At 42.3% G+C, this 27,090-nt stretch overlaps 1 protein-coding gene across 1 annotated transcript in view; it reads right to left on the bottom strand.

Moving 5' to 3' along the window:
• Positions 1-27,090, bottom strand: part of LOC110088588 (dynein axonemal heavy chain 11-like) — a 269,144-nt gene that overhangs the window by 106,754 nt on the left and 135,300 nt on the right. The window contains exon 45 of the mRNA XM_078394150.1: positions 16,836-16,997. Within this exon, the coding sequence (XP_078250276.1) occupies positions 16,836-16,997 (162 nt within the window). The remainder of the gene's footprint in view (positions 1-16,835; positions 16,998-27,090) is intronic.

The raw sequence follows: 27,090 nt of genomic DNA, 5'->3' as shown, positions 1-27,090 counted from the left end.
CTTCCTGTCCTTCACGGAATTAGCGCTGGGTTTTTATCAAAGGACTCAAACTGCCTGCTAATTAGACTAATTCCCTCCATCATGAATTATTTATTTCCATTGGTAACCGATCACTGTGACATTAATGGGTTCTGCTCAACTTAGTTCTCCACTAATATAAGCGATAAGTTAAAGCATTTTAAAAATTCCCGGTATTTTAACTGCAAATTAAATAACGTCCTAAGTAGAACTCTCACCATAGCTTCAAACAGAATTGGGATGGCTGAGCTATAAGATCAGTGCAAAGAAGTGTCCTCCATTCTGCTATTTAAACTTACAAGCAAGTCACATTTACTAAGGAGTATGGCCCAACTGAACTGAGAGTGGTTTCTACAGGATTTGTGTTCTAAGATAGTGTTATCCAGTTAAAGCAAGAACTCGTGCATAATGAGGGAAACAAGATTTGTGACTGTTGGGTTTGGCAACAGTTAAGAGGAATGTATCTTACAGTGTTTTTTTTTTTTAAATAGTTCAGAAGACACCGGTGGTCTTTGCTGATGTAAAACAATAATTTAAGGGAATGAAACTTTGGGCTGGAAGGAAAGGACTTCTCTGCTCAGCGATATTCATTACCATATTACAAAACTAGTCCTAAACAGGACTTTTTTAAAAAAAACCAACTTAATTCCCTTTTTCAGGATGCATCACCAGAAATGAGAAAATGCCTCATCAGAATAGAGGGCATAGATTTATATAAAATTTGCATAGGTTGATATATATATATAGGGCATAATTCATCTTTGGAAATACTTACTGTAATTTAAACTGAAATACAATCCACTGCACTATACCGGGGAAAGCTGTAACCAGGTAGCTTGTTTGCCTGCTCATTCCAGAGTCAGCCTGTTCATTCTAGAGCCAGTCCCAGACATTTTGCTGCTTAAGGCAAAAGACATGATGGCATCCTCCCATAGATACCAACCAAACTGATAACTGAACCTGACTTTGACGCAGGTGATAGGACCATGACCTCCTTCATCCACCAGAGGGTAGCAGGATTGCTTAGAGATGCAGAGCCTCCTTCTATTCCAATAGAAGTGAGGTCCAAGAAAATGAATAAACCACCTAGCTTCCTTCAGCTGAGACAACTTCCTTATTCTGCCTCATTTTATGAACAAACAAGTCAGTTACTCAGAATAGTTTTAAGGCCCTTCAAAGTCTCTCCCTTCTGATGTTTCATCAGAGAGAAAGCACATCCATAACTCAAAGCAACCTGAGAATTCTCTTCAACTTTTAGAAGTACACACTTTCTCAAGTCAATTCTGTCCCCCCCCATGTTTTCTTGTAAAGAAATAGAGAACAACGACCAGAGATCTCTTCCAGAAGATCCAAGAAATCAAAGGGAAATTCAAGCCTACATTAGGAATGCTGAATGACCAAGACAGAAGCATACTTTCTGACCAGGAGAAAATAAAGAGAAGGTTAAAACAGTATACAGAAGATCTGTACAGAAGTAGTAAAAGGATGGGAGACTCCTTTGAAGAGAAATCCTATGATGAAAAACCTCCAGTTCTAGAAAATGAAGTGGAAGCTGCTCTGAAAGAACTAGGAAGAAATAAATCCCCAGGGGAGGATAGAATACCAACAGTTATATTTCGAGTCACACAGACTGAATCTGACAAAATCCTAACAAAAATATGCCAAAAAATATGGTAAACAAAACAATGGCACACAAATTGGAAACAGTCGATATACATTCCAATCCCCAAGAAAGGAGATGCCAAGGACTGCAGCAACTATACTACTTTGGGTTCTTTTTTAAGGAGAAAGGGACCATTGCTTTAATTTCCCATACAAGCCAAATGATGCTCAAGATGTTACAACAAAGATTTTTACCTTATATGGAGCAAGAAATGCTTGGTGTTCAGGCTGGGTTCTGAAAAGGAAGAGACACTTGGGATCACATTACAAATGTCCACTGGCTACTGGACAAAAGAATTTCAGAAGAAGATCAGTCTATGCTTTATAGACTACAGCAATAACTTTGACTAACATGGGAAATGATAGGTTACTCTAAGAGAAATGTTTGTGCCTCAGCACTTGATTTTCCTCATGCATAGCCTGTATTGTGGACAGCAAGCTACCGTTACGACAGAATATGGAGAGAGAATGGATTCCTATAAGCAAAGGTATCCAATAAGGTTGCATTTTTCCTCTTATCTGTTCAATCTGTATGCAGAACATACTGTATCATACAAAAAGCTGAACTAGATTCAGATAAAGGAGGAACAAAAATTGGTGGAAGAAACATCAATAAGATATGCAGAAGATGATGCCATCCTCCTGGGAGAAAGCAGCAATGACTTTTAGTTAAGGAGAAAGAAGACAGTGCCAAAGTGGGACTGCAGTTGGATGTTAAGAAGACAAAAATCACGACTACAGAGGGACTACTCAACTTTCATGATGAGCATGAAGGAAATGAAATTGTTAGAGTTTTTGTATGCTTTGGTTTATTCATTCAATCCACATGGAGACTGCAGCCAAGAAATCAGAAGAACATTGAGACTCGGAAGGGCAGCCATGAAAGAATTAGAAAATATCATCAAAAGTAAAGATGTGTCATTGCAGATCAAGAATATGACCATCCACATTCTTATATTTCTGAGCACCATGTACTGTATGGGTGTGAAAGTTGGATAGTAGAGAAAGCTGACAGGAAAAAAAAATGGTTGGTTTGAAATGTGGGGCAAGAAAAGAGCTGTGTCCTTGGATGGCCAGGAAGGCGAACAAGTGGGTCCTAGATCAAATCAAGCTTGAAAACCTCTGGGGGCAAAAATCTTGAAACTGAGGCTATCCTACATTGGGCACGTCATGAGATGGCAAGATTCTCTGGAAAGACAATAATGCTGGGAAAGGTAGAAGGCAGCAGGAAAAGAGGGAGGCCGAATCTGAGATGGGCTGACTTCCTAAAGGAAACCATAGGCTTGAGTTTCCAAGAGCTGAGCAGGGCTGTTGAGGACAGGACATTTCGGAGATCACTCATTTATAGGGTCACTGTAAGTCAAAGACAACTTGATGGCACATAACAACAACCTTTCTCTCTTACTTCACACTTTCTTTCTCTGTCTTCTTCCATTTTCTCCTTAGACATATTTTCAAGAAGAAGAAGAAGAAGAAGAAGAAGAAGAAGAGGAAGAGGTGGTAGTGGTGGTTTTGCCTGTGGATGCAATATGTTGGAGGTTGGGTTATGTCCCAGTTTAAGACAGGGTGGCACAGAGGATAGCCATTCAAAGTGGGAACATCTATAAAGTTCCACTGAGTACTGTACACAGAACAACTTAAGTGTCATTCAGCCTGTGAAAGGGAGGGCCTACCAAAACAAGAGGACTGTCATGGAGGAGGATGTTGACTGTACTCTTGTCTAAGAGGAGAAGGTGTTCAGGGGAAAAAAATATGGGCTGCTTCCAGTAGATCTTGTAACGACAAAATGCAAAAGTTCCACATCCACCATATAGTGCAAATTATTGAGACATTTATTTCGTGAGGCTTAATATGGTAAGATTTATCTGTATTACAAATGTACAAAGAAATAAGTAGAGTAAAATCAGTTGGCCTGTGACCATTTCTCGTACGTTGGGGAGTTGAGAAGAGCTTTTAATATTCTATTGTCAGAGCTTCAGATCTCAGTTGCAATTACAATATTTCAACCAAAACATTCCCACACTCTTCATGAAATGAAACTGAATGCTTTCTCATACTTGCACAATTCTGATTCATAAAGTGGCCTATATGTCATTCCCCCAAGACAGCTTTCCAAACAAACAAACAAACAAACAAACAAACAAACAAACAAACAAACAAACAAACAAACAAACAAACAAACAAACAAACAAACCAAGTGTGCAGCTTATAATATTGCCCCATAGCTCTTCCAGCACTCTCTGGGCAGTTTACAAGTTAATTCTGCAGGCTACCCATTCCCGTGAACTGGATACTCATTTTACCAACCTCAGAAGGCTAGAAGGCTGAGTCAACCTTGAGCTGGCAACCTGGGATTGAACCCTGGGTTCTGAGCACAGTTTTGGCTGCAGTACAGCAGTTGTTAGAGCTCCAAGTCTTGCCACCAGGAGATACACACTCCTGCTTCCTCCAGCAAGACTGCTTGGCTTCCCATGAGAACAAGACCCTGGCCTTGCACCGACCTTCATATTTTTTCATCGGTTATTTTGTACAAGAAATTGCCTGAGCCTACACAGCAGAATGCCCTTTCTGGGGAACCTTTTGCTGGAAAGGTGCCATTTTGTGTACAAATTGTAATGATTCTGGTGTTTCTTGCAGAAGAAACAAAAAAGCGTGAAACATCTAAGGCCTCCCACAAGATTACTTTTTTAAAAAAAATCTTGCACAAGGAAGTGTTGCTGTAAGAGAAAAAGAAGGATTTTGTTTTCTCACTAAGAGCAAGAGGTTGTGACATTGGCTTTCTTGTCCTAAATAATTAGAAAGGCTACCTTGAGAGATGGTAGCTCAGATGGCTACCTGTTGGAAATGTCGAAGTAGATCAAAAGCTTGGACAAGATGCCCTCCCACAGTTATGATTCTGCTTTTGGATTTCACATCTGAGTTTAGCCATTATTTTTTAATTAATATGCCTAAACCCCCATTAATTTAGGATTAAAGAAAAGCAGTCAGATGTTCCTGTACTGGATTATGGTATCTGCTTGCTTGGCCAAACGATGTCACTGAGCTCATAATTAGAGACTTGTGTTCCAAGTGTGTATGGACATTGAGTGTTGCTACCTTCTGTCTCATTTCTTAAGTGGAATTTGTGTTTAAGGATATTGATACAGACAGAGGCTTGAGAAGTGATAGGCACCGATGCACTCAGAAAAACTATCACAGTGTTGGCATTGCCATTTTTCCTCCCTACTACTGAAATTAGATCAAATGGATCCATTCTGACATCCTCTTTTCCCCCTCATTTCTGGTATCCTTCATCTATTCCTTTCTGCTTTCCCAGGGTAGCAGAGACGTGTCTCTATTATTCCTTTTCAAAAATCCCTAGATGGTTTCTGTTTTGTTTTCTTTGGCACCGAGTTTGTACTTTCCATCTTTTCCCTATTGTTTATTTTAAAAAACCAAATGTTTTCTGTACATATTTGTATAATCATTAACATCATCTGCATGTTGTTGTTGATGTTATCGTTGTTTTGGAATAAAACATTTTTATTGTACTTAATTGCACAGCCAGACAAAAAATACCCAAATCCTCTCAGAAGTGGATTCTAATTCACTTCCTTTCTTCTCTTTCCGTTCTATTTTCCAGAAATCATAACATCACTTCCAGAGTGTTTTATTGTGGGATAAAATATTTGTCCTCTTTGAACTGCTGAGAAGGGGAGAAAGGAAAAGCATTCATTTCTGTTTCATTCCTTAGCATTCATATTGATTGATTGATTAGGCATCCTTCAGTCTTGAGAGACTATAGTAACATGCTCTGTATGAAGGACTTGGAACAGCGTCTAGTGTGCCTGAGAAGGCCAATTCAAGAGTGACAATCCCTTCCACACTGAAGACAAATACAATCTGTCCCCTGTTCAGCTCCCTGATTTTGCTTGTTTCGGGACTGCCTCTTTGCCTCGGCCTGCTGGATAAGTGTCTCTTCAAATTGGGAGAGGCCATGATGCACCGCCTGCTTCCAGGATGAACACTCAGATGTCAAGGTTTTCCATCTGTTGAGGTCCATTCCTAAGGCCTTCAGATCCCGCTTGCAGTTATCCTTGTATCGCAGCTGTGATCTCCTTCTGGGGCGCTTTCCCTACACTAATTCTCTATACAGGAGATCTTTTGGAATCTGACCATCAGCCATTCTCATAACATGCCCAAGCCAATGTAGACGTTGCTGTTTCAGTAATGTATACATGCTAAAAATTCCAGCTCATTCTTGGACTACTCTATTTGGAACTTTGTCCTGCCAGGGGATACCAAAAATGTGTCGGGGGCAACACATATGGAATGTGTTCAGCTTTCTCTCCTGCCATGCATGAAGGGTCCAGGACTCACTGCAGTACAGGAGTGTGCTCAGGACACAGGCTCTATAGACCTGGATCTTGGTATATGGCATTAGCTTCTTATTAAGCCATACTCTCTTTGTGAGTCTAGAGAACATGGTAGCTGCTTTGCCAATGCATTTATCCAGCTTGACATCTAGGGAGAGAGTGTCAGAGATCATTGAGCCAAGGTACACGCAATCATGAACAACCCCCAATTCTAGCGTAGAGATGGTGATAGAGGGAGGTGAGTCCACGCCCTGGCCCATGGCTTGTGTTTTCTTCAGGCTGATTATTAATCCAAAATCTTGGCAGGTCTTATTAAAACAATTCATAAGTTGTTGGAACTCTTCAGCAGAATGGGCAGCAACAGCTGCATCATCGGTGAAGAGGAAGTCCCATATACATTTCAGCTGGACTTTGGTCTTCGCTCTCAATCTAGAGAGATTAAAGAGCTTTCCATCTGATCTAGTCCAGAGATAGGCACCTTCTGTTGCAGTTCTAAGAGCGTCCTTCAGCATGACAGCAAAAAAAGATCCCAAGCAGGGTTGGCATGAGGACACAGCCCTGTTTCAGTCCATTTCAGATGTCAAAGGGATCTGATGTTGAGCCATCAAAAACTACAGTGCCCTTCAATTTCCTCATGAAAGGACTCGATAATGTTAAGGAGTCGAGGTGGACACTCAGTCTTGGTAAGTATTTTAAAAAGGCCATCCATGCTAACCAAATCAAAGGCCTTTGTGATATCTCTGAAGGCCACAAAGAGTGGCTGTTGTTGTTCCCTACATTTCTCCTGCAGCTGTCAAAGGGAGAATACCATGTCAGTGGTGGATCTATTAGCTCGAAATCCACACTGTGATTCTGGATAGTCTCTGTCTGCAAGCACCTGGAGCCTCTTCAGCACAACACGGGCAAGCAGCTTCCCTACAACACTGAGAAGCTACCATGGTAGTTATTGCAGTCGCCCCTGTCTCCTTTGTTCTTATACAATGTGACGATGTTTGCATCCTTCATGTCCTGTGGTACTCCAGCTTCCCTCCAGCATAGACAAAAGATTTCATACAGCTTGGTGGTGGTGATCTCTTTACAGCATGTCAGCACTTCAGCAGGGATGTTATCCCTCCCAGGTGCCTTGCCGAGGAATCCAAGGCTGCTTTAATTTCTGCTAAAGTTGGTTTGTTGTCCAACTCTTCCAAGGCACGCAGGCACTCATTGTTATTTAGTGCCTCTTCAGTTGCTACATTCTCTCTGGAATATAGCTCAGAGTAGTGCTGCACCCAGCGTTCCATCTGCTGTGCTCGGTCCTGGATGATCACACCTTCAAGGGAGCAGATTTCTTCTATATAAACAGCATTCTTAAAATGTTCCCATCGTTCAGGTGCATTTGCATCAGCTGGGCCTGGAAGGGTTTCCTCAAGTGCTTGGGCAAATTCCTCCACTTTTCTTTGATCTCAAATCTTGCTGATGTCAATGCGTGGTCTTCCTTCCTTTTTCATGTCTCTTTCTTTGCAGTTTTATTCTACTACACAACAGGGAGTGATCAGTATCGCAATCAGCACTCTGGTAACTGTGTGTGATTGTAATACTAGGAAGGCTATAATGTCTAGTAAGGATCAAATTGAGCTGATGCCAATGCTTTGATCTTGAATGTCTCCAAGAGACTCTGTGTTGAAGCTTCATATTAAAGAACGTGTTGCTGACACAGAGACCATAATAACAGCAAAACTCTAGCAAGCGTTGGCCATTTTTGTTCATCTTTCCAATGGCAAAACAGCCTAGACAAGTGGGCCAAGAATTGTGATCAGCACCAACTCTAGTGTTAAAGTCTCCGAGAATGAACAGTGCCTCTCTTTCAGGGACTTTTTTGATAGTAGCTACCAGATCGTCATAGAATTTGTCTTCGACTTCTGTTGTGGACGACAGTGTTGGTGCATATGCACTAATGAGGGTGACTGGTCCTGCTGATGAGTGGAGCTGCAGAGACAGGATTCTTTCACTCCCCACAGTAGGTGGAATAATGGATCTCAGCAGAGTATTTCTGACCGCAAAGTCAACACCATGTTCCCTGGCCTCATTCAGTGGTTTTCCCTGACAGATCCCATGTCTGGCAATCTCATCTCTTTCAGGGCAACAATGTCCATCTGCAGTCTACTCAGTTCAATGTCAATGGCAGCTGTTTTGCGCACGTCGTCTATTTCCTGCAGGTCGTCAGAAAAGCCAGGGGTTATTGTCCCAACATTTCAGGTGCCCAACTTTAGGGCACAAGCTTTCTTATGATTGTTGCATGGTGCAGGGTTATTGATCTGCTTGTCAGTTTTTACCCTAAACCCCACGCACCCCATGAAGTTAACAGACTGTAGCGAGGTAGCACCTTACTGGCTGGGGACTGCCCAGCTTAAGGAGGGTGGTAGCTACCTAGTGAGGTACAATACCTCTCCCACCATCGGAAGTAGCCCCTGGCGTCATGCTCTATGTCAATTGAGCAAAGACTTATAACCGGTAACTGCTACTTCCCATGTTGTTTCAACGCTGTATGCGAAGCTTGAGTGTCCTCTCCAAAGCATGAAGCCTGGGTAAAATAATATGGAAGATAGGTTTTTACCGAAGCAGCAAATCCCCCCTCTCCACATCACTGAAATATTCCAATGGAAAGGCAAGAGCCAGTACAACTGGTTCCAGCAACGTCGCAGGAGTTGCCAGAATGACAACTCCGGCTCTGAATTTTGCCTCGAGGTTAACACCTGAAGCCTTTTCCATCAGTGGATATAGCCACAAGGCAGTGGAGGTTTGAAACTGGAGTTTTCCTTCTCCTAGACGGGCTGCCTTCCAAGGCTGATGAGCCCCACCTACCCGTCCTGCTCCCTGACAGTGCGGAGATTAGAACACAGGCCTCCAGCTGCTGGACCTTGTCTTCCAAGAGGACCACCAGCTGACACTTAGAGCATTTTAGCATTCATAAAGGATGTGCATTTTGAGGGCAGAGGAAATATCGTCGTTGTCATTGTTTAGTTATTCAGTCGTGTCCGACTCTTCGTGATCCCATGGACCAGAGCACGCCAGGTCTTCCTATCCTCCACTGCCCCCCGGAATTGTGTCAGATTCATGTTGGTTGCTTCGATGACACTGTCCAACCATCTCACCCTCTGTCGTCCCCTTCTCCTCTTGCCTTCACACTTTCCCAACATCAAGGTCTTTTCTAAGGAGTCTGCTCTTCTCATGAGATGGCCAAAGTATTGGAGCCTCAGCTTCAGGATCTGTCCTTCCAGTGAGCACTCAGGGTTGATTTTTTTCAAAATGGAGAGGTTTGTTCTCCTTGTAGTCCAGGGGACTCTCAAGAGCCTCCTCCAGCATCACAATTCAAAAGCATCAATTCTTCGGCGGTCAGCTTTCTTTATGGTCCAGCTCTCACTTCCATACATCACTACAGGAAAAACCATAGCTTTGACTATGCGGACTTTTGTCAGCAAGGTGATGTCTCTGCATTTTAAGATGCTGTTGAGGTTTGGAAATATATTGGACTACAAGTGTCATAATCCTTCATCCTTGACCATGCATGCTGATAAGGAATAATGGTTGTTGCAGTTCAAAATATCTTGAATATGCCAGATTGGGAACCACCACAATAAAAAATTATAAATGCCCTTGAACAAAAATGCCATGCAGCGCAAGAATAAGACTGAAACACCTAAGGAATGCAACATGTACATTGTGTGTAGATTATGCACAGCTATTCTTTTGTTACTCTTTATCAGAATATTGGGCTGGAAACAAAAAATAATAATAAAGAAGGCAAAAACAGGGTTGCACCTTAGAGACCAACTGCTATCTTTTAATGTGAGCTTTATTGGACAAGTCCATTTCATCAGACATAAGAGTGATATTGCAAGGCAAATATCACCCTGGGCCCTGGTTTAAATGCAAAAAATATTTGCTGTAAAGTCTCACTCTTATGTCTGAGAAAGCGTACTTGTCCACAAAAGCTCACATTAAAAGATAGCAGTTAGTCTTTGAGGTGCCACCATGTTTTTGTCTTCTTTATTTTTTTATTTTTCTTTTGTTTTGGGTTTGGCCTGTTCGCACAGACTAACATGACCGACTACCTCTTCTAAAACTAGATCTTTATAACAATAGATCTTCTTGTGCATTCAAGTATTCACCTCTATTACAATCAGATACTGGAGTTTATTAATGTACCATCTGTCATCAATATATTTCTAACAGTTTCTAGCTTTTAAAGGCATAGATCAGGGATAGGAACCACATAACCCATGGGCCACATTGTGGTCATCCAAGGCTGTTTTTGTGCTCCTCAAAACATTCCCGAAGAAGGCACTGCTTGAACTTCAATTGTGAACGGCATTATCAAACATTGGACTGAGACTCAAGGAAAACATTCTGCTTACTTTAAATGGCTGATAGCAGATTGAAATTCAGTGGGAAACAAGAGAGGATTCATTTAAAGAAACAAATGGCTGCTTTAAAAGGCCTGTGCCAATTTGCTGCCCAATTTTGGTAGCAAAGTGTTGCACTGCATTTAATGTGAACAAAATGTTTGCTTTAAATATTCTTCATTTTCGCCACAGAACTTTGGTACTGCACAGAGGAATGCAGTCCATGGTGGGGCCAGGATATGTCTGTGAAAATGGCCCCCAAATCCTTTCCATAAATGGTCTGGAATGAGAGCATCTTAAGTGCCACCTCTACCCAGATAATAAGCCTAGCCCTGGAGTATATCTCCTGAGCCTCCCGCACCCCAACCCCCTGTGTTCCCACACTACTGAAAGTAAGATGTGTTGGCATAAAGGGCAGAGCTCTGTCTTTGCTTGCACTGAAACAATAGACACTCAGTAGTATTCAGCTTGTTTCTAAAGAATTCGTCTCTCAACAGAACGATGCCATGGTCACCTTGTTGTATCTGTATTTTGGAACACTGGGGAAAGAAAGAGTGCCCGTTGGTGACGCTGAACCTCAAAACCGTAGACCAGGGTTTCTCAAACTGGGGTCCCCAGCTGTTCATGGACTGCAGTTCCCAGAAGCCTTCACCAACAGCTGCACTGGCCAGGATTTCTGGGAGTTGCCATCCAAGAACATCTGGGGACCTAAATTTGAGAATCGCTGCTGTAGACAACCTCTCCCAGCAGTTTCATGTGGCAATGGAACCAATTACCGTGAGAAGTGAAGGCATGCAAGACAAATTTAGACAATCACCTGGCATATAATCTGTCATTTGTATTCCTGCCTTGAGCAAAGGGTTGGACTCAATGGTTTTATAGGCCCTTTCCAACTCTATGATTCTATATTAAATAGCACGAGGGACAAAACAGAATTCTGAAGGATACCACAGGCCAATGGCCAGCTTTTAGAACAGGCTTTCCCTAGCACCATCCTCTAGGTTCTCCCCTCCAGCAAGGACTGAAGCCACTGCAAAACAGTCCTATCCCAAAGAGATGGCCCAGAAGGACACCATGGTCCATGGTATCAAAAGCCGTTGAGAGGTCCAACAGAAGCAACAGGGACACACTCCTCCAGTCCAGTTCCCAGTGTAGGTAGCCCACCCAAAGTGACCAAAGTAATCTCCTTTCTCATAGGTAAAAGTTCCCCTTGAGATTTAGTCCAGTCATGTCTGACTCTAAGGCGCGGTGCTCATCCCCGTTTCCAAGCTGTAGAGCCAGTGTTTGTCCGAAGACAGTTTCCATGGTCACGTGGCCAGCGCGAATAAACCTTTCTCATAACCAGGTCTAATGCCAGATTGCAATGGATCTAGAGACCCTGTCTCATCCAGATTATGCTAACATGCTAGCTTAGTAACATAATTATTTTTGAATACACACCAAGTCTTCAGTTTCAAGATATGAAGAAATGTTTCTTTTTCAGACTGCTCCAGTAATAAAGGTTTGTAAAACATCCACTTTCTAGGCCATGTACAATATTCTCTCAGTTTTGATGAACAAGTGAATTGGTGGTTGTGGTGGTGGTGATTTACAAATGTGCAGACGAGAGAAGGGCATGAGCTGAATTAAGGAGCCACAAATTAAAAGCAAAATCAGAGGCTAAATGAGAGATTATTGTACTGCTATTTGTTACTGTTCATATTGATTATTTTGCAAATATGGAAGCCTGTTCTAAATTTCAAAAAAATCTTCCTGGAGGATTATGTATTGCATACGTACTCTCTCTCTCTCTCTCTCTCTCTCTCTCACTCACTCACTCACTCTCACTCTCTACAAAATACAGCATGAAGACTATTACTTAATTTAACTGAAATGGTAGCTTGTTGACAAAAGAAACCTTGCTGAGACTGAAAACCTAGAAATGTCGCTTTTATGGATGAGGGGGGGAAATCTTGCCGTAGTATGGAACAATACAATTTTCTTTATAGCCGTGACACAATATTTAGCTCTATAATTTAAGGGTAATTGCTCAATTTCCATGATGTTAATGCTTCTGAAAAATACGGAACTGGAAATAAGTAAACTTTTCCCTGAGGAACAAGGAATTGCTTTTAATGGAGGAAAGCTGCCATTCATTTTGCTTTTATGTTTGAGGGAAATTCATTAGGTTAGGCTTAGGTGGAATGGAAGATTTCTTTGGTAGCTTTATATTGTTATTAGGCAACAATCTGCTTTATCCTTACTTACAAAGTAATAACAAAGTGACTGTAGTTTGAGATCATTCTATGCCTGAGAATGCTCACAGGGAGGTACTAGATTTTCCCCCCTCCCCATAAGTGGCCCTAATGGTAACATTCTACTACCTAATCCTGACAGAGATTCCTGAACACTAGCATTTAGTTCCCTATTACTTCTCATGGGTGCTGAAAACACCAGAATTCCATTTTTTTCTCCTTTCCATTGGAAGTTGACAGCTGCAGGGATGCAAATTGTTACAGGGACTGTTTAATTACTCCGGTTATTATTATAACTTCTGCTGCCTTGGTACCACTACTTAGGTGGTGCAGAGCAAACTCCCCCAAATCCACAAGGCCTCAATCCCACTCAGGCCCATTGTAAGTGCCATCAGCTCCCCAACATATGAATTAGCCAAACACCTAGCGACCCTCCTACAGACCCACATTGAACAAACCTCATCCTACATCAAAGACTCAGGACATTTCCTAAGCAAGATCAGCACCCTAAAACTTAACCCTGGGGACAGACTGATTAGCTTTGACATAGTATCCCTGTTCACTAAGGTACCGATAAAGGACACCCTGACACTCATCCAGCAGCTCTTTCCAGAAGACATCAAGGCCCTCTTCCAACACTGCCTAACGACCAGCTATTTCCACTGGGATAATGAATTCTATGAACAGACAGATGGAGTGGCCATGGGCAGCCCCCTCAGCCCGGTTATAGCAAACTTCTACATGGAGCGTCTTGAAAAACTTGCCCTGGCTTCGGCACCCTTCGCACCCACAGTCTGGTTCCGATATGTGGATGACACCTTTGCAATTTGGAGCCACGGTGAAGAAAAATTGGAAGAATTTCTCAACCATCTCAACAGCATCCACCCAAATATACAATTCACCATGGAAAAAGAAATAGAGGGCCAACTCCCGTTCTTAGATGTCATGGTCCTATGCAAAACTGACCTCCAACTGGGACACAAGGTCTACAGAAAACCCACCCACACAGAGCGGTACCTACACAAAATCTCCAACCACCACCCCCCACAGCAAAAAAGAGGCATAATCAAAACACTGGTAGACCCGGGCAAATGGGAACTGTGAAGCTCAGTTTCTCAGCACTGAACTCAACTATCTGAATTGGGCCCTCAGGCAAATGGCTACTCGAAAAGTGAAATCACAAGAGCCATCAAACCAAGAAAACAACACTGAACTGAAGAAGAAAAACAGCCACCCACAAAGTATTTCTGCCATACATCAAAGGGGTCACGGATCGCAAGGGGAAACTTTTGAAAAAACACAACCTACAAACAGTATTCAAGCCCACCACAAAAATACAACAAATGTTACAGTCAGCAAAGGACAGAAGGGACCCCCTCACCACTGCAGGAGTATACCGGATACCTTGCAGTTGTGGCTAGGTATTTATTGGAACCACAAAATGAAGCATCCACACGAGAATCAAAGAACACAAGAGACACTGCAGACTAAAACAAACAGAAAAATCTGCAGTAGCTAAAACAAACTGGACATGAAATTCTATTTCAAAATACCGAAATACTGGACAACACCAGCAATCATTATGTCAGACTGCACAGGGAAGCCATTGAAATCCACAAGCACCGGCAGAACTTCAACAAAAAAGAGGAAAGTTTGAAACTCAACAAAACTTGGCTCCCAGCTCTAAAAAATGCAGTGTGCAAAAGGTCAACGAACTCTACCCAGCCACAAGGACCGGGGATCACTACACACAAAAGACCAGCTAACGACACCCATCAACCACAGTGAAAGATAATCTCTCCTTCTTATCACAACAATACACCCACAACAAGACTCACTAATCACCCATCTACAAAAAAAGAGACAAAAGCCCATCTCACAGCCATAAATACTCCACTCCCAAGCCAACTACACCAGAGCACAGAGTGCTGTCCTCTGAAGATGCCGGCCACAGAGACTGGCGAAACGTTAGGAAGAACAACCAATCTATATTTTCTTTTTAGTTCCTTTAGGATAACTTCAAAATATCCAGAAGAGCCCTATTGGGTCAGATTCTGAGGCTCTGAGATGCAATGATGCTCTTACCATTTTTATTGTAACAGGTGCATATCTATGCCTGTGTTTTTACTGAATCTGTTTGAATTAACTTTATATTGCTTGCCAGAAGATTCTGTTATAGAAGAGAATATGAGTGAGGGTTCTGTTTTGATAATTGTACATGCCTCTGCTAGAAGTGAAATAACATCTAGTGATTTATTTATTTGTATTTTGTTTAAAAACATTTTAAATAGACTAAGGCAGCTTACTTCATTAAAAGATGTTAAAAAGGTAAAGGTAAAGGTTCCCCTTGACAATTTGTCCAGCCATGTCTGACTCTAGGCCAGTGGTTCTTAACGTGGGCGATAATGCCCCCAGGGGGCGATTTCATTTTTCAGGGGGGCGGTAGAACGAAAAGGGGCGGCGTGGGGGCGCTGGAGCAGAAAGGGGGGTAGGGGGGCGCTGGAGCAAGCCAAACCTGTGAAGATGGCTGCAGCCTTTTTACAGTGTGCATCAATATATATTTTCCTCCAATTTTAATTTAGTTTCAGACTTTTTGTCTTGAAATTTTTAGTTCCTGCATTTGTTTTTATGCCCTTTTTATATTTCTTTTTGCGTCTTTAAATTCACTTGCAACTAAATCATTAAATGTTACTTTTTGGGGGGCATTTCATTTTCTTGGAATTTAATTGTGTTTTCAGGGGTCATTGGATTTAAGTGTCTTAAAAAATAAATAAATAAATAAATAAATAAATAAATAAATAAATAAATAAATAAATAAATAAATAAATAAATAAATAAATAAGATATCATCACCGCGGGGAGGGGGGCGATGATAACTTCCTCAATGGCTCAAGGGGGCATTTCTTTCAAAAAGGTTAAGAACCACTGCTCTAGGCGACGGTGCTCATCTCCGTTTCCAACCCATAGAGCTAGAGTTTGTCCACAGACAATCCTCCGTGGTCATGTGGCCAGCGTGACTAGACATGGAACGCTGTTCCGTTTTTTAAAAGATTTCCCTTTTAAAAGATTTCCCTTTTAAAAAAGATAATATTTAAAGCTAAAAAGAGTAAGTACACAAATACTAAGAAGGATCAGGCAAAAACTACTGTATATGCTGGTGTACAAGATGACTTTTTGGTCCTGAAAAACATGCCTCCAAGTGGGGGGGGTCGTCTTGTACGCTGGGTGCACTTCAACCCCAACAGCCCAGAGCGGGTATATCCGCACGCCCCTGACAGCGTGAAGCTGAATCGTGTCTCGGAGCGCCCCTCCAGCGGCTGACTCTGAAAGCCAGGGCACCACGTCCCTCTGTTGGGCAGCTCCAGCCTAGGAGGGAGCTCCCCCGAGTCAAAGCCCAGGCAGAGCTCCACCAATATTCCCAACTCCCAAAAATGCCGCTCCCGGTTCTTGGACCAGACAGTTCTCCCGCTGTTCGAGCTGCTCAAGTTGGTCTCCCTGCAGGCACAATCCACGGAACCAGTTTTCAAAAGTATCTCTCCCCCCCTTGTCTCGGCTGGTCTCTCCAGTTTGTCTCGCTGGTCCTCTGGAGGGAAAGAGAGTCACCCTGGCAGCAGAGTTCTCCAGGCAACAAACGGAGGCAGCACTTCAAAGTGTTTCAGATGCTTTGAAACAGACACCTCACGACCCCAGACATTTGGTGTGTGGAAGGTGTACGGAAGAGAGAGTAGTCTTGTACGGCGAGTATATAAGGATCTCTATATTTTGAGTGGAAATGTTGGGGGGTTGCCTTATACACCCAGTCGCCTTGTATGCCGGCAAATATGGTATACTAAAAATAGTTCAAAAAGCAACACAAGAAGGACATTCAAGGCAGTAAGGCACAACAATCTACAGTATTTAGAAATCCCGCTTAGGTCGCCAGTCACTGAAGGAAAGCTTTCCTGAAGAGAAAGGTTGCCGAAGGACAGCAAAGATGGGGCCAACCTGGCCTCTTGTGGGAGGGAGTTCCGAAGTCTGGGAGCAGCAACAGAGATGCAATAGTAACATGATTACTTGTGTCTGTTAGTTGGGAGAACCAACCCAGGCACTGTTATGAACAAATTATGGAAAGAAGGTGAACACTTTTGCAGAACAGACCATTTCAAAATGCCGGTGACACCATCAATTAAGCAAGTTGTACTTACATCGAGTAGGTCCATCTTGTCCACAAAGCTGGTGCTGACGGACTGGAGAGCGGCCAGCGGCCAGGCATGGAACCAATCGATAGCGGTGCTGTTGACTAAAGCTGGAAACTTCCTTGCTCTCGCTCTCAGGGTGAAACCCACTGGGGAGAAGCATAAGACCACCTGGAAAGCAAAAACTGTTCTCAGGAGAGAGCCTTCCATAATTAACTAGGCTTCAAATTAACATCAGAAGATGAATGGCGTCATTCGTGTAATTAATTAGTTGGGTACTCCATGTAAAACTTTAAAATGTGCTTCCGTAAATCAGTTAGCTCAACACTTTCCTTTTCCCAACTGTGCACTTAGCATCCATTCCATATTCTCCGTTCTTCAGGCTGCAGCAGGCTGCAGAACTCTCTTTGACCTTATAGTTACAGCCTGCTCAGTATTTACCTAGACAAAAGTTAAGGACTTTTCAGCCCTACTGATTTCGGTAGAACGTATTAGCAGAACCATCATCACCACCAAAGCACTTCCAAGTTAACTTGTGGAATTAGCCACTGAAAATTGGAATGGCTGACACACAACACATTCCTCTTTGGAAAGAAATATCGTCTAAACTTTTTATTCTAAGAAAACAGGACCCCTTTTCTTTATTATAAAAATATATGGAGACAGAAAATGTAAGAGATGTCTTCGTTCTAACCAACTGAGGTGGCAACAGAGGGAGCTGTGGCTGCCCCTTCGTCTCTCAAGAAGAAAGGCAAAACGTCTCCTCTGTCTTCTCCCAGAGACGACCAAGAGACAAATGGGGGAAGGAAGGAAGTGACACACGTTTACTCGTTAGCCTGCAGCAAAAGGTAAACTGGCATCTGGAGGTAAGCCTTTGGATGTCTTTAGTGTAGCTGACGAAGTTTTCTGGCTCCCAGCTTTTCAGCAGCAGCAGCTAATGCAATGCAACGACAAACTGCGACCAGCAAAAAGGCATGGAATTCAATAAGAAAAAACATACCCACATCGAAACACTTGAACACGAGATATCAGCTTCAATCACAAGGGCAAGATGAATCAGACTTACAACAGGATGAACCAGACAATTTATTTTAATTTTGAGCACCTCTCCTTTTTATAAGGCAGCAGGGTAGCTCAATGGCTTAGGTCTCTGGTTGCAGACCCAGAGTTCGATTCCCAACTGTGTCACCTGTGAGTGGAGCCAGCCTGGGTGACCTTGGGCAAGCTGCACAGTCCCAGGGCACCCTTCCACCAGAGGAAGGGAATGGGAAACCACTCCTGAGTGTCCTCTAACTAGAAAACCCAGAAAAAGGGTTGCCATATGTCAGAATTGATTGGATGGCTCATGATGATTATTGTTATCTCCTTTTTATGCACATCTGCTGGTGGTTGTACTTGCTGAATGGCAACAATCAAACACCTCTCTCTCTCTCTCTCTCTCTCTTTCTCTCTCAAAGGAGACATGTATGTGATAGCAGGAGGAGAAGAACCAGGAGCCGGTTTTTGCATACCAAAGACGGCAAGGTCAGCTCTAGTACTGACAACAAATTCCTAGGCTAAGCATATGCTCAGAATTAGTCTGCCCAAATGTAGATCTACCCTCAAGGAGCCACTATACAAACATTTGTCTTCATTTTCTGGGCTTTGATGATCTGGTACTAGCAGAGTAGATCCAGCAAACATGAAATCCAACCACCCTGATGGATTAGGTGAGTCACTCTCTTCGGGGGTCAGCCCCTACCCAGTTGCAATTTTTGCGGCTACGCTGTCTGAGCCTCACCAGTTGATTCCACAAAGTGCGGAAGAATTTATCAAGAAACTGCTGGCATCTGAACTTTTCTCTCCTATGCTCTAGCAAGAGGGTGCCAGTTTCAGTGAAGCTGAAAAGGGCCCGAGCAGAGTTTACCCTTCCATAGAGCATTGGGGACTTTTAACATACTACTCTCCGAACTCCATGGTTGAATGGGCGAGGCACAAGGCCTAGGACCTGAGTTCCTCTAAAAGCAACTTCCAAACCAAAGGTCTTTTTAAAGTTTATTTGAAAAAAAAAATCAGAATCAGAATGAAAACAAATTAAAGAATGTGTTTGGCAGTAAGCCAGGAAATAAAAGTTGCAAGGTTTTGGAAACAGTTCGTACAAAATCAAAGAACAGATTTTGGAAAATAATGAACGATCTTATACAAAACAAAGAGAAGACTTTGAACGTTGGCAAAAGGAAATTGCACTCAAGAAAACAAGAAACCACTATTCTACCATGGGGCTGAGATCCTCCACTTCTTCCCTCCAGCACTGGTTTCTTAGCAGCCCCAGGATAGCTGGTCTAACTTCTCTAAGGGTTCAGTTATACTGATAGTAAGAACTGCTGCTGAATTGGGGTCTGTGTGAATAAAATTGATTTTTAAAATCCCAGCTACTTGATACATGGTGAAGCCCCCCCCTCTCTTTGCCACAAAGTGTGGTTTTTTTGGGCAAGAGGCAGACAGAGGCCCTTTCTTTCAACGTGCTTGTGAAATCCATTCATTATGATTCATTTGGCATGTGTGACCACACCTGTCATAGTAAATACTGCCAAACACCCAGCTCAGTGGTTGAGGTCTCTGGCTGTAGAACCAGAGGTTGGGAGTTCAATTCCCCACTGGGCTTCCTTGCCAGGGGCTGGGCTTGACGATCCATAGGGTCCCTTCTAGCTTTGTGTTCTAAGGTTATTATTATTTAAAAACACTAAGCGCAGTCAATCAGTGTTCTTGTCCAGCAAAAATTAAGTCTCCAGTTTTTTTCTTAATGATCACCAGTTTTAGACATGCCCATGTTGAATGATTATTTTCATGCTTTCCATTAATATTTATCTATGATGATGATGATGATGATGATGTCTTTGATCCTATACTTCATCCATTTGTTTCTGTCAGCTCTCAGTATCTCTCTCCTATTCAGGCGTGTTAATTATTGTATATTGAGGCCATCTGACTTTACATATCTACATATCAGAGATATACATTCTATTGCAGCCTGCCTGGCTTCTTCCTTAGAAATGGATGCTCTTTTGATCTAGTGAAACCACATCTTCATAAAAAGAGTCAGAAATCATATCAGAGAATCATACTAACCTCTCTACAGCAATAGAAGGGATAATACATGCACTCCTTCCAGGGTGGGTGTATTTACAAATCTTTGAGCTGGCTGGATAGATAGTGAGTTAGGTATCTGGCTACAGAGCCTGAAGTTGAGAGTTCAATTCTCCACTGTGCCTCCTGGGAGAAGAACTAGCCTGGGTGGCCTTGGGCAAGCTGCACAGACCCAGGGCACCCCCAGATGAAGGAAGTGATAAACCACTTCTGTGTACTCTGTACCTAGAAAATTCTGAGAGGGGTCAGAATTGACTTGATGCCTCATCATTATTATGATTTATGATCTCCAGTGAAATGTTTAAAAGCTGATTTGAGCACTTGAAGCCACGACACACATACTATGCAATTATAATTACAAAAATATATAATTTGATTAAAACTTGCATGATTATAATTATCCCATCAAAACCAATGGGAATTAAAAGGGTGTAAGCTTGGCTAGGCAGGAATAAAAAAAAACGCAACCCTACAACTGTTGCTGGACTGCAACTTCTTTTAGTTCCACCCAGCACAGGTAAAAAGCAGTACTCATAGGAGTTACAGTCTGACATTATCTGGAGGGCTACACATTCCCCACCCCTGGACTAGAAAGTAGGAGCATTGTTTTTAAATCTAGTGTGTTGGCTTGAGGAAGTACCGGTATCAAAGAACCAAGACAGTTTTAGGAGGCTTCTTGAGAAAGCACTAATGGTTACCCCAATCTTTCTCCTGCTTCAGTATTGGCTGTATTCCTCAGGCTTTGTCAGAATGCCCTTAATGAACCCCACCAACCCAAGGGTGATTTCTTCTCATACTATTATGTAAAGCTTTTTGTAGAAAAATGAAATGTGCTGCTAAATGCACATTTATGCTAACATTTACATTTTTGAAAAACGCAAATAGCAGTTACCGGGGTGTATGGGGCTATGATGATGACTGGGATCAGTATGGGAAGGGGAATTGCACTCTACCCTCCTGCTGTTATCCTGTCCAGAACTGTTCCTCCAAAACTTGTATTTGCACTAGAAGGAAATCCTTCATTGTCAGCTACTTGTGTACATTGTACCTTCTCAAAATGGGAGAAGGTAACAAGCAGGGTACCACAGCGCTGGGCCATGGACCTTGTACTCTTCAATATTTTTATTAATGTCTTGGATGAGGAGTGCAGGGGATGTTAATTAAATCTACAGATGAGACAAAACTGCGTGGAATAGCTAATACCCTGGAAGACAGAAACAAAATTCAAAGAGATCTTAATAGGCTTGAAAAAAATGCCCAGTCCCAGTCAAACAAACTGAATTGGCTCAAAAATATCATAGGTTTAACTTCCAAGGTAAAACTTTAATAAAATAGTAAAAGATCAAGCTTTCAACAGAAAAACCAAAATCATCTTGAGGATTACAAATGGCGTACTAACTGCATTGGATACTGTGATATATACTGTATGTGAATACATCACAAAACATTCCAGGTGTACTAATTGGTTCATCAACTTTCTGCTGTTCTGATTAGATCGATTAGAGGAAGCCACTAGTTGCTAAGTCTTTGCCCTTCCTCCTAGTTAACCACATTATTTCTCACACATATCTCTAAATGTTTCCTAAATAGGCTTGTGCACTGGGCTGAAAACAAGAGAATGAAATTTAAAAGGATAAAGTTCAAAGTTCTACACCTAAAAAGAAGAAACCAAATGCTCAGTTACAAGATGGGGGATACTTGACTCAATAATACTACATGCAAGAAGGATCTTGGAATTGTTGTAGATCACAAGCTGAAAATGAGCCAGTGGTGTGATGTGGCTGCTAAAAAGGCAAATGCTATTTTAGACTTCATTAACAGAAGCACAGTTTCCAAATCCCGCAAGGTACGAGCTCCCTTCTGTTTGGCATGGGTTAGGCCCAAAAATGTTGCCAAATCTTTGGGTCTGAGTTCCAAGTCCGAGTCTGAGTCTTTGGTACCAAACACTGAGTCCCAAGTCCCAAGTCTGAGTCCCTATTAAAAATAAGCTTTTTTCCCGCCAGAAAGAAGGGAGGGGTGGATGGGTTCAGAGTCACAAGTCAAGTCTGAGTCATTGAAAAAGAAACCCAAGTCAAGTTTGAGTCACGTCATCTTAAGTTTGACTTGATAACAATTTGTGTGACTTGAGTCCCCATTTCTGACTAGCCCTCATCTTAAGTATTGTGTCCTCTTCTGGACACTGCACTTCAAGGAGGATGCCAATGGATTGGAACAAGTTCAGAAAAGGGCAACAAGGATGATCAGGGGGCTGGAGACCGAGCCTTAGGAAGAAAGACTGAAAGAACTGGGCATGTTTAGCCCTGAGAAAAGGAAGATATAATAGCACTTCTCAAATACTTGAAAGGCTGTCACACAGAGGAGGTGCAGGACCTGTTCTCCATCATCCCAGAGCACAGGATGCCTAACAATGGGTTCAAGTTGCAAGAAGCCAGATTTAGGTTGAATATCAGGAAAAACTTCCTAACTGTTAGAGCAAAAAGAGAAATAGAACAAATTACCTTGGGAGGCAGTGAGCACTCCAATGCTGGGGGGAATTCAAGAGAAAATTAGAGAACCCTCTGGTAGATATACCTTGATTTGGATTCCTGCATTGAGCAGAGGGTTGGACTCGATGACCTTATAGGGCCCTTCCAACTCAATTATTATATTACTCTGTTCTACATCTCTTATCTCTAATTTAGCCCAGGAAACAGTAGCTAAGGAGTTGGTTGTTGTGGGTTTTTCGGGCTCTTTGGCTGTGTTCTGAAGATTGTTCTTCCTAACGTTTCGCCAGTCTCTGTGGCCAGCATCTTCCAGCTAAGGAGTTGTTCAAACAGTAAAAGGATCCACCTTTCTGTCTTTGTTACTGACATTTTGTCTCAAACTGAATGCTGTTGCACAAAGGTAATGGCCAAAAATTTAATTTACATTTCTTGGTGGTCCCCCGCCCCGATTATTAGGATAGTAAAGTGTGCAACACCTCTGAACATGCATGAATCAAAAACACTGTTAATGTGACCTGAAACATACATTCTCTAAATTACTTTCTTAGGAATGTAACCATTACCAAGGGCTTTCTGGAACCAATGGGAAATATGGAAATATGGGGTTAAACACCCAGGAAAGTTCAGTTTAAAAACAAATGACCTTGCCAACCATAGAGTTAGTGTTCTTGGATATAAAAACAAATGCACAGGAAGGATACTTTGCCATTCCGAAATAGAGAATAATTCTAAGCTACGGAAGATACTTGCTTTAGACGCTCTCTATCTCTGAAACAGGAACCTTTTTTGAGTAATCAAGGAGGGATCCAAATCCGAAGGTCACTGTGAAGGATTTGATTGAAGACCAATAAAGATTAAAGAGTTACCAAAGCTATCCATCATCTGAAGAATGGAGGAGCAGCAGCTATTGATCAGACTTCTGGAGAAAGTCTGAAAGGAACTAGCAAGGTCACAATGTTGATACAAGATTGGTGTGATGGACCACAAGTAGCAATAAAAAGTTGGTGCACATGGATCTTTCCAAGCATGTAGGTACATCTTATGAGATTGTGTTTCCCTCTATTATCTGAAATGTAATTACCTGTATTTTCTTTTCAGTGATAAATTATATCCTTCACCATTGTACTGTATTGTCATCGCAACATTGGGTATCCACTACAAAATCGTGTAAAAGGTAAAGGTAAAGTTTCTCCTTGACAATTTTTGTCCAGTCATGTTCGACTCTAGGGGGCGGTGCTCATCCCCGTTTCCAAGCCATAGAGCCAGCGTTTTGTCCGAAGACAATCTTCCGTGGTCACATGGCCAGTGCAACTTAGACACAGAATGATGTTACCTTCCCACCGAGGTGATCCCTATTTATCTACTTGCATTTTTACATGCTTTCGAACCGCTAGGTTGGCGGGAGCTGGGACAAAGCGACGGGAGCTCACTCCATCGCGTGGTCTTCTGACCCTGCAGCACAGGCTTCTGCGGTTTAGCCTGCAGCGCCACCACGTCCCTACAAAATCGTGTAATCCTGAATAATAAAAATACTTAGAAGATTGGAGCAACAGTTTTTTTAAAAACACCAAACCCATGGACTCGGCATGTTAAAATTACTGAAATGCCCAGTAGATCAAAAATAATAGCAAAGTCCTAAAATGACAGACAGTCAAGAGAGAAGGAGGTCAAGTGAACTTCTCAGGGAAGGCAATCTCACACAATCTGGGTCCAGTCACAGAAAAGGCCACTTCCCACTGGAACCCAAGCAATTGTGTCTGCCTTAAGAATGTAAAAACATGTTATTCTAAATGTGTTTACTGAGCTCACATGTAACCTATCAGAGGTGTATCATTTTCTGGAGTACAAACATCTGAAGTTTTCAATCTTTAGCCCTTCACTCACAATTATTATGTGAATTTTGTCACTACTTTACAATACGGCTTCCACCCAAGACGTATCATTTCTTGTTTGCTACTTTAAGCTTTAAAATCAAACCAGGTTACGATGTATGGTTATATTTCCATGTGTAAAGATGATAAATGCATCGCTTGGTCAGTATAGTAGGACCCCTGTATCTACAGGATCGATGCCCATGGTTTCACTTATCAGTGGCTTGCCGCAGCCCTATATAAAACATTCAATGTGGCCCTTGTCCAACTTCCTTGTATGTTGTATATAGAGTTCTCTTGTATCTGCAGTTTCAGGCATCCATGGCAGGATTGTGGAACTGATCCCCTATGTATATAGGGGTCCTGCTGTATATGATGGGAGTGAGTGAGTGAGGAGCATGGGATGCTGGTAAAAATGTTGGCCAGGAGAGAAAATCGATGAGGAGGGGGAGTGTGTTTGTGAAGCAATCTGGTATAGAGAGATTGGAAAGAGGGAGATTTTGGACTCTGGGTTCTGAAAGAGCAGTCTTAAGGAGAGATGACAGAGAAAATGAAGAACTGTGCTGAATAAGCTTAAAGCCTAGGAATAAACAATCTTCTCTTGACACTGTTATTTTAATGAAACCTTATTAGTTCTATTCAAACTGAGTGGTGCTGAGTTCAATACCTGAGTGCTGGCTATGTGCAGAGTAAAATACGTGCCTGAGTGAAATGGCAAATACACTGACATAGAGGTAGCTACAGGTTCCGCCCCCTAGAGTCGAACACGACCGGACAAAAATTGTCAAGGGGAACCTTTACCTTTACCTTACAGGTTGATGGCAGCAAAGGAGGAAGAGAGGAAATAAGTGAAGATTACTAAGTAAACATGTAAATTTTAGTGATAATTTAAAGACACCATTACCTCAATAATCAAGTGACAAGACAAAAGTATGTACTAAAGCTGTTACTAGCCTCTTCTCTACATTTTTCAAGAGGCTCAAAAGCATTATGGGAAGCAATTGAATAGGAAAAGAAAACAATTAACGTACAAACTAGACATTATACACTGCAATCTAGTGAAAAGACAGAGGAAAAGATGACGCTTGCTGACTTCAGAGAAACTTAAGTTGTTCCCAAAATGTTCCCAGAATGCTTCTCCACCTTCTAATGAAGAAGTTCTGTCTAATACTGAGGGACCACACAAAGCATGAAGAAACCAGCAACATTCATAGCACCATAAACAGCAGCACCTGCAATTGTATTCTTGAGTCAAAATCCCTCATCCTTGGAACAACAGGGCAAGCTTTTGGGGGCCAGTGCCATGCTTTAGAAGCATGGTGGTGGGGGCCTGTCCTGGAAAGACATGGCAGAGGCAGAGGCATACATGCAGGAGCCCTACAAGTCAAGAGAGACCGATCTCTTGTCTTCCTGGGCTAAGAAGGAGTCTGTCTGGGGGAGGTCTGGCCAAAGTGGCAAAGGGACTGATGTCTTGCCCATTAACAAGAGTGCCCAGTGAGAGATAGGGTTCTCTCAAGCCTGGTGGTCCAGCCACACCACCCATTCCTGGAACCTGGATCTGATGAAAAACCTACAGTGGTGCCTCGCAAGACGATTGTGTGTGTCTCGTGCCGATTGGTTTTTGCGATCACTGTTGCGCTTTGCAAGACAATGTTTTCTATGGAAGATTTTTGCAAGACGACGATTTTCCCCCATTGGAACGCATTAAATAGATTTAAATGCATTCCAATGTGGAACCGCATTTCGCAAAACGATGTTTTCACAAGACAGCGTTTTTCGTGGGACGGATTAACATTGTCTTGTGAGGCACCACTGTATTTTCCTTAAGATTAACCTACCAGTGCTGGGCTTCCCTGAAGTCTCAGCACTAGGTCTGCCATGGCTCAGTCTGCTGCCCCCCCTCTTTCTGTCTCTTCCATTCTTCCAACTGCTGTTCCAGGATTATGCTCCCTCACTCAAGTGCGCTGTGCCCCATGCTGTTGGCAATCTGGCTGCCGGGGCTGCCCCAGGGTATTTGCCCATCTGCTCCCAGTGTGACTTGTCCTCCGCTTCCCCAAGGCAGCTGGCCTTTCCTGCTGGCATCCCCACTCACTGCTCAGGGTTCCATCGGGACGCCCATTAAGTGTAATTTCCGAGGCACGGCTGGCTGTTATGGTGGGCACTCTTTGCGTTTGGCACAATTGCTGGGAAGGTGTCAGAGGACACACAAGGAAATCTTTTTAAAAATGTTTTGCCTGTTTGTGGGTTTTTTAAATGGGAAAATAAAGACTATATAATATTCATATTAGCCGTAACAGAGTTCCAGATATTTAGAATTTCTGCATTTTAAAAATTCCAGATTTTGAATCCAAAGGGCTGTAATTCCAAATCTGAATTCTGAATCTGAATTTTGGTGCTGGTGCACATCCCTGCTTGGAAGCAAGCTCTACCTACACAAATAAGTCATGTTTCCTTCACGCTTTCTTGCTTGTAGACTCAAGTTCCTTACAGATCTCTGTGCAACAGAGATATCCATCTTGCTTTTGTTTATGGGTTCACTTCCCACAGCATGATAAAAACTTGCAGAAGAATAATATTAAATAGCATTTAAAGACTATAACAGATAGCATATGCCTTCATGGCTTATCTGCCACATATTTCAAATAGCAATTCTAGGATTACTTCTGCATTATCACCAAAAATTTATTGTTCCAGTGTCTTTTGCACATATTGTAATTAAATAGTTTTCAGACAGTACTTTTTGCATTCTCTTGATATATGACCATTTCTAACACAGTTTTTTTT

This window comes from Pogona vitticeps, chromosome 1 (genome assembly GCF_051106095.1).
Source record: "Pogona vitticeps strain Pit_001003342236 chromosome 1, PviZW2.1, whole genome shotgun sequence".
Taxonomy (NCBI): domain Eukaryota; kingdom Metazoa; phylum Chordata; class Lepidosauria; order Squamata; family Agamidae; genus Pogona; species Pogona vitticeps.
Note: the sequence above shows the minus strand (reverse complement) of the source record. Positions and strands in the feature narration are given on the sequence as shown.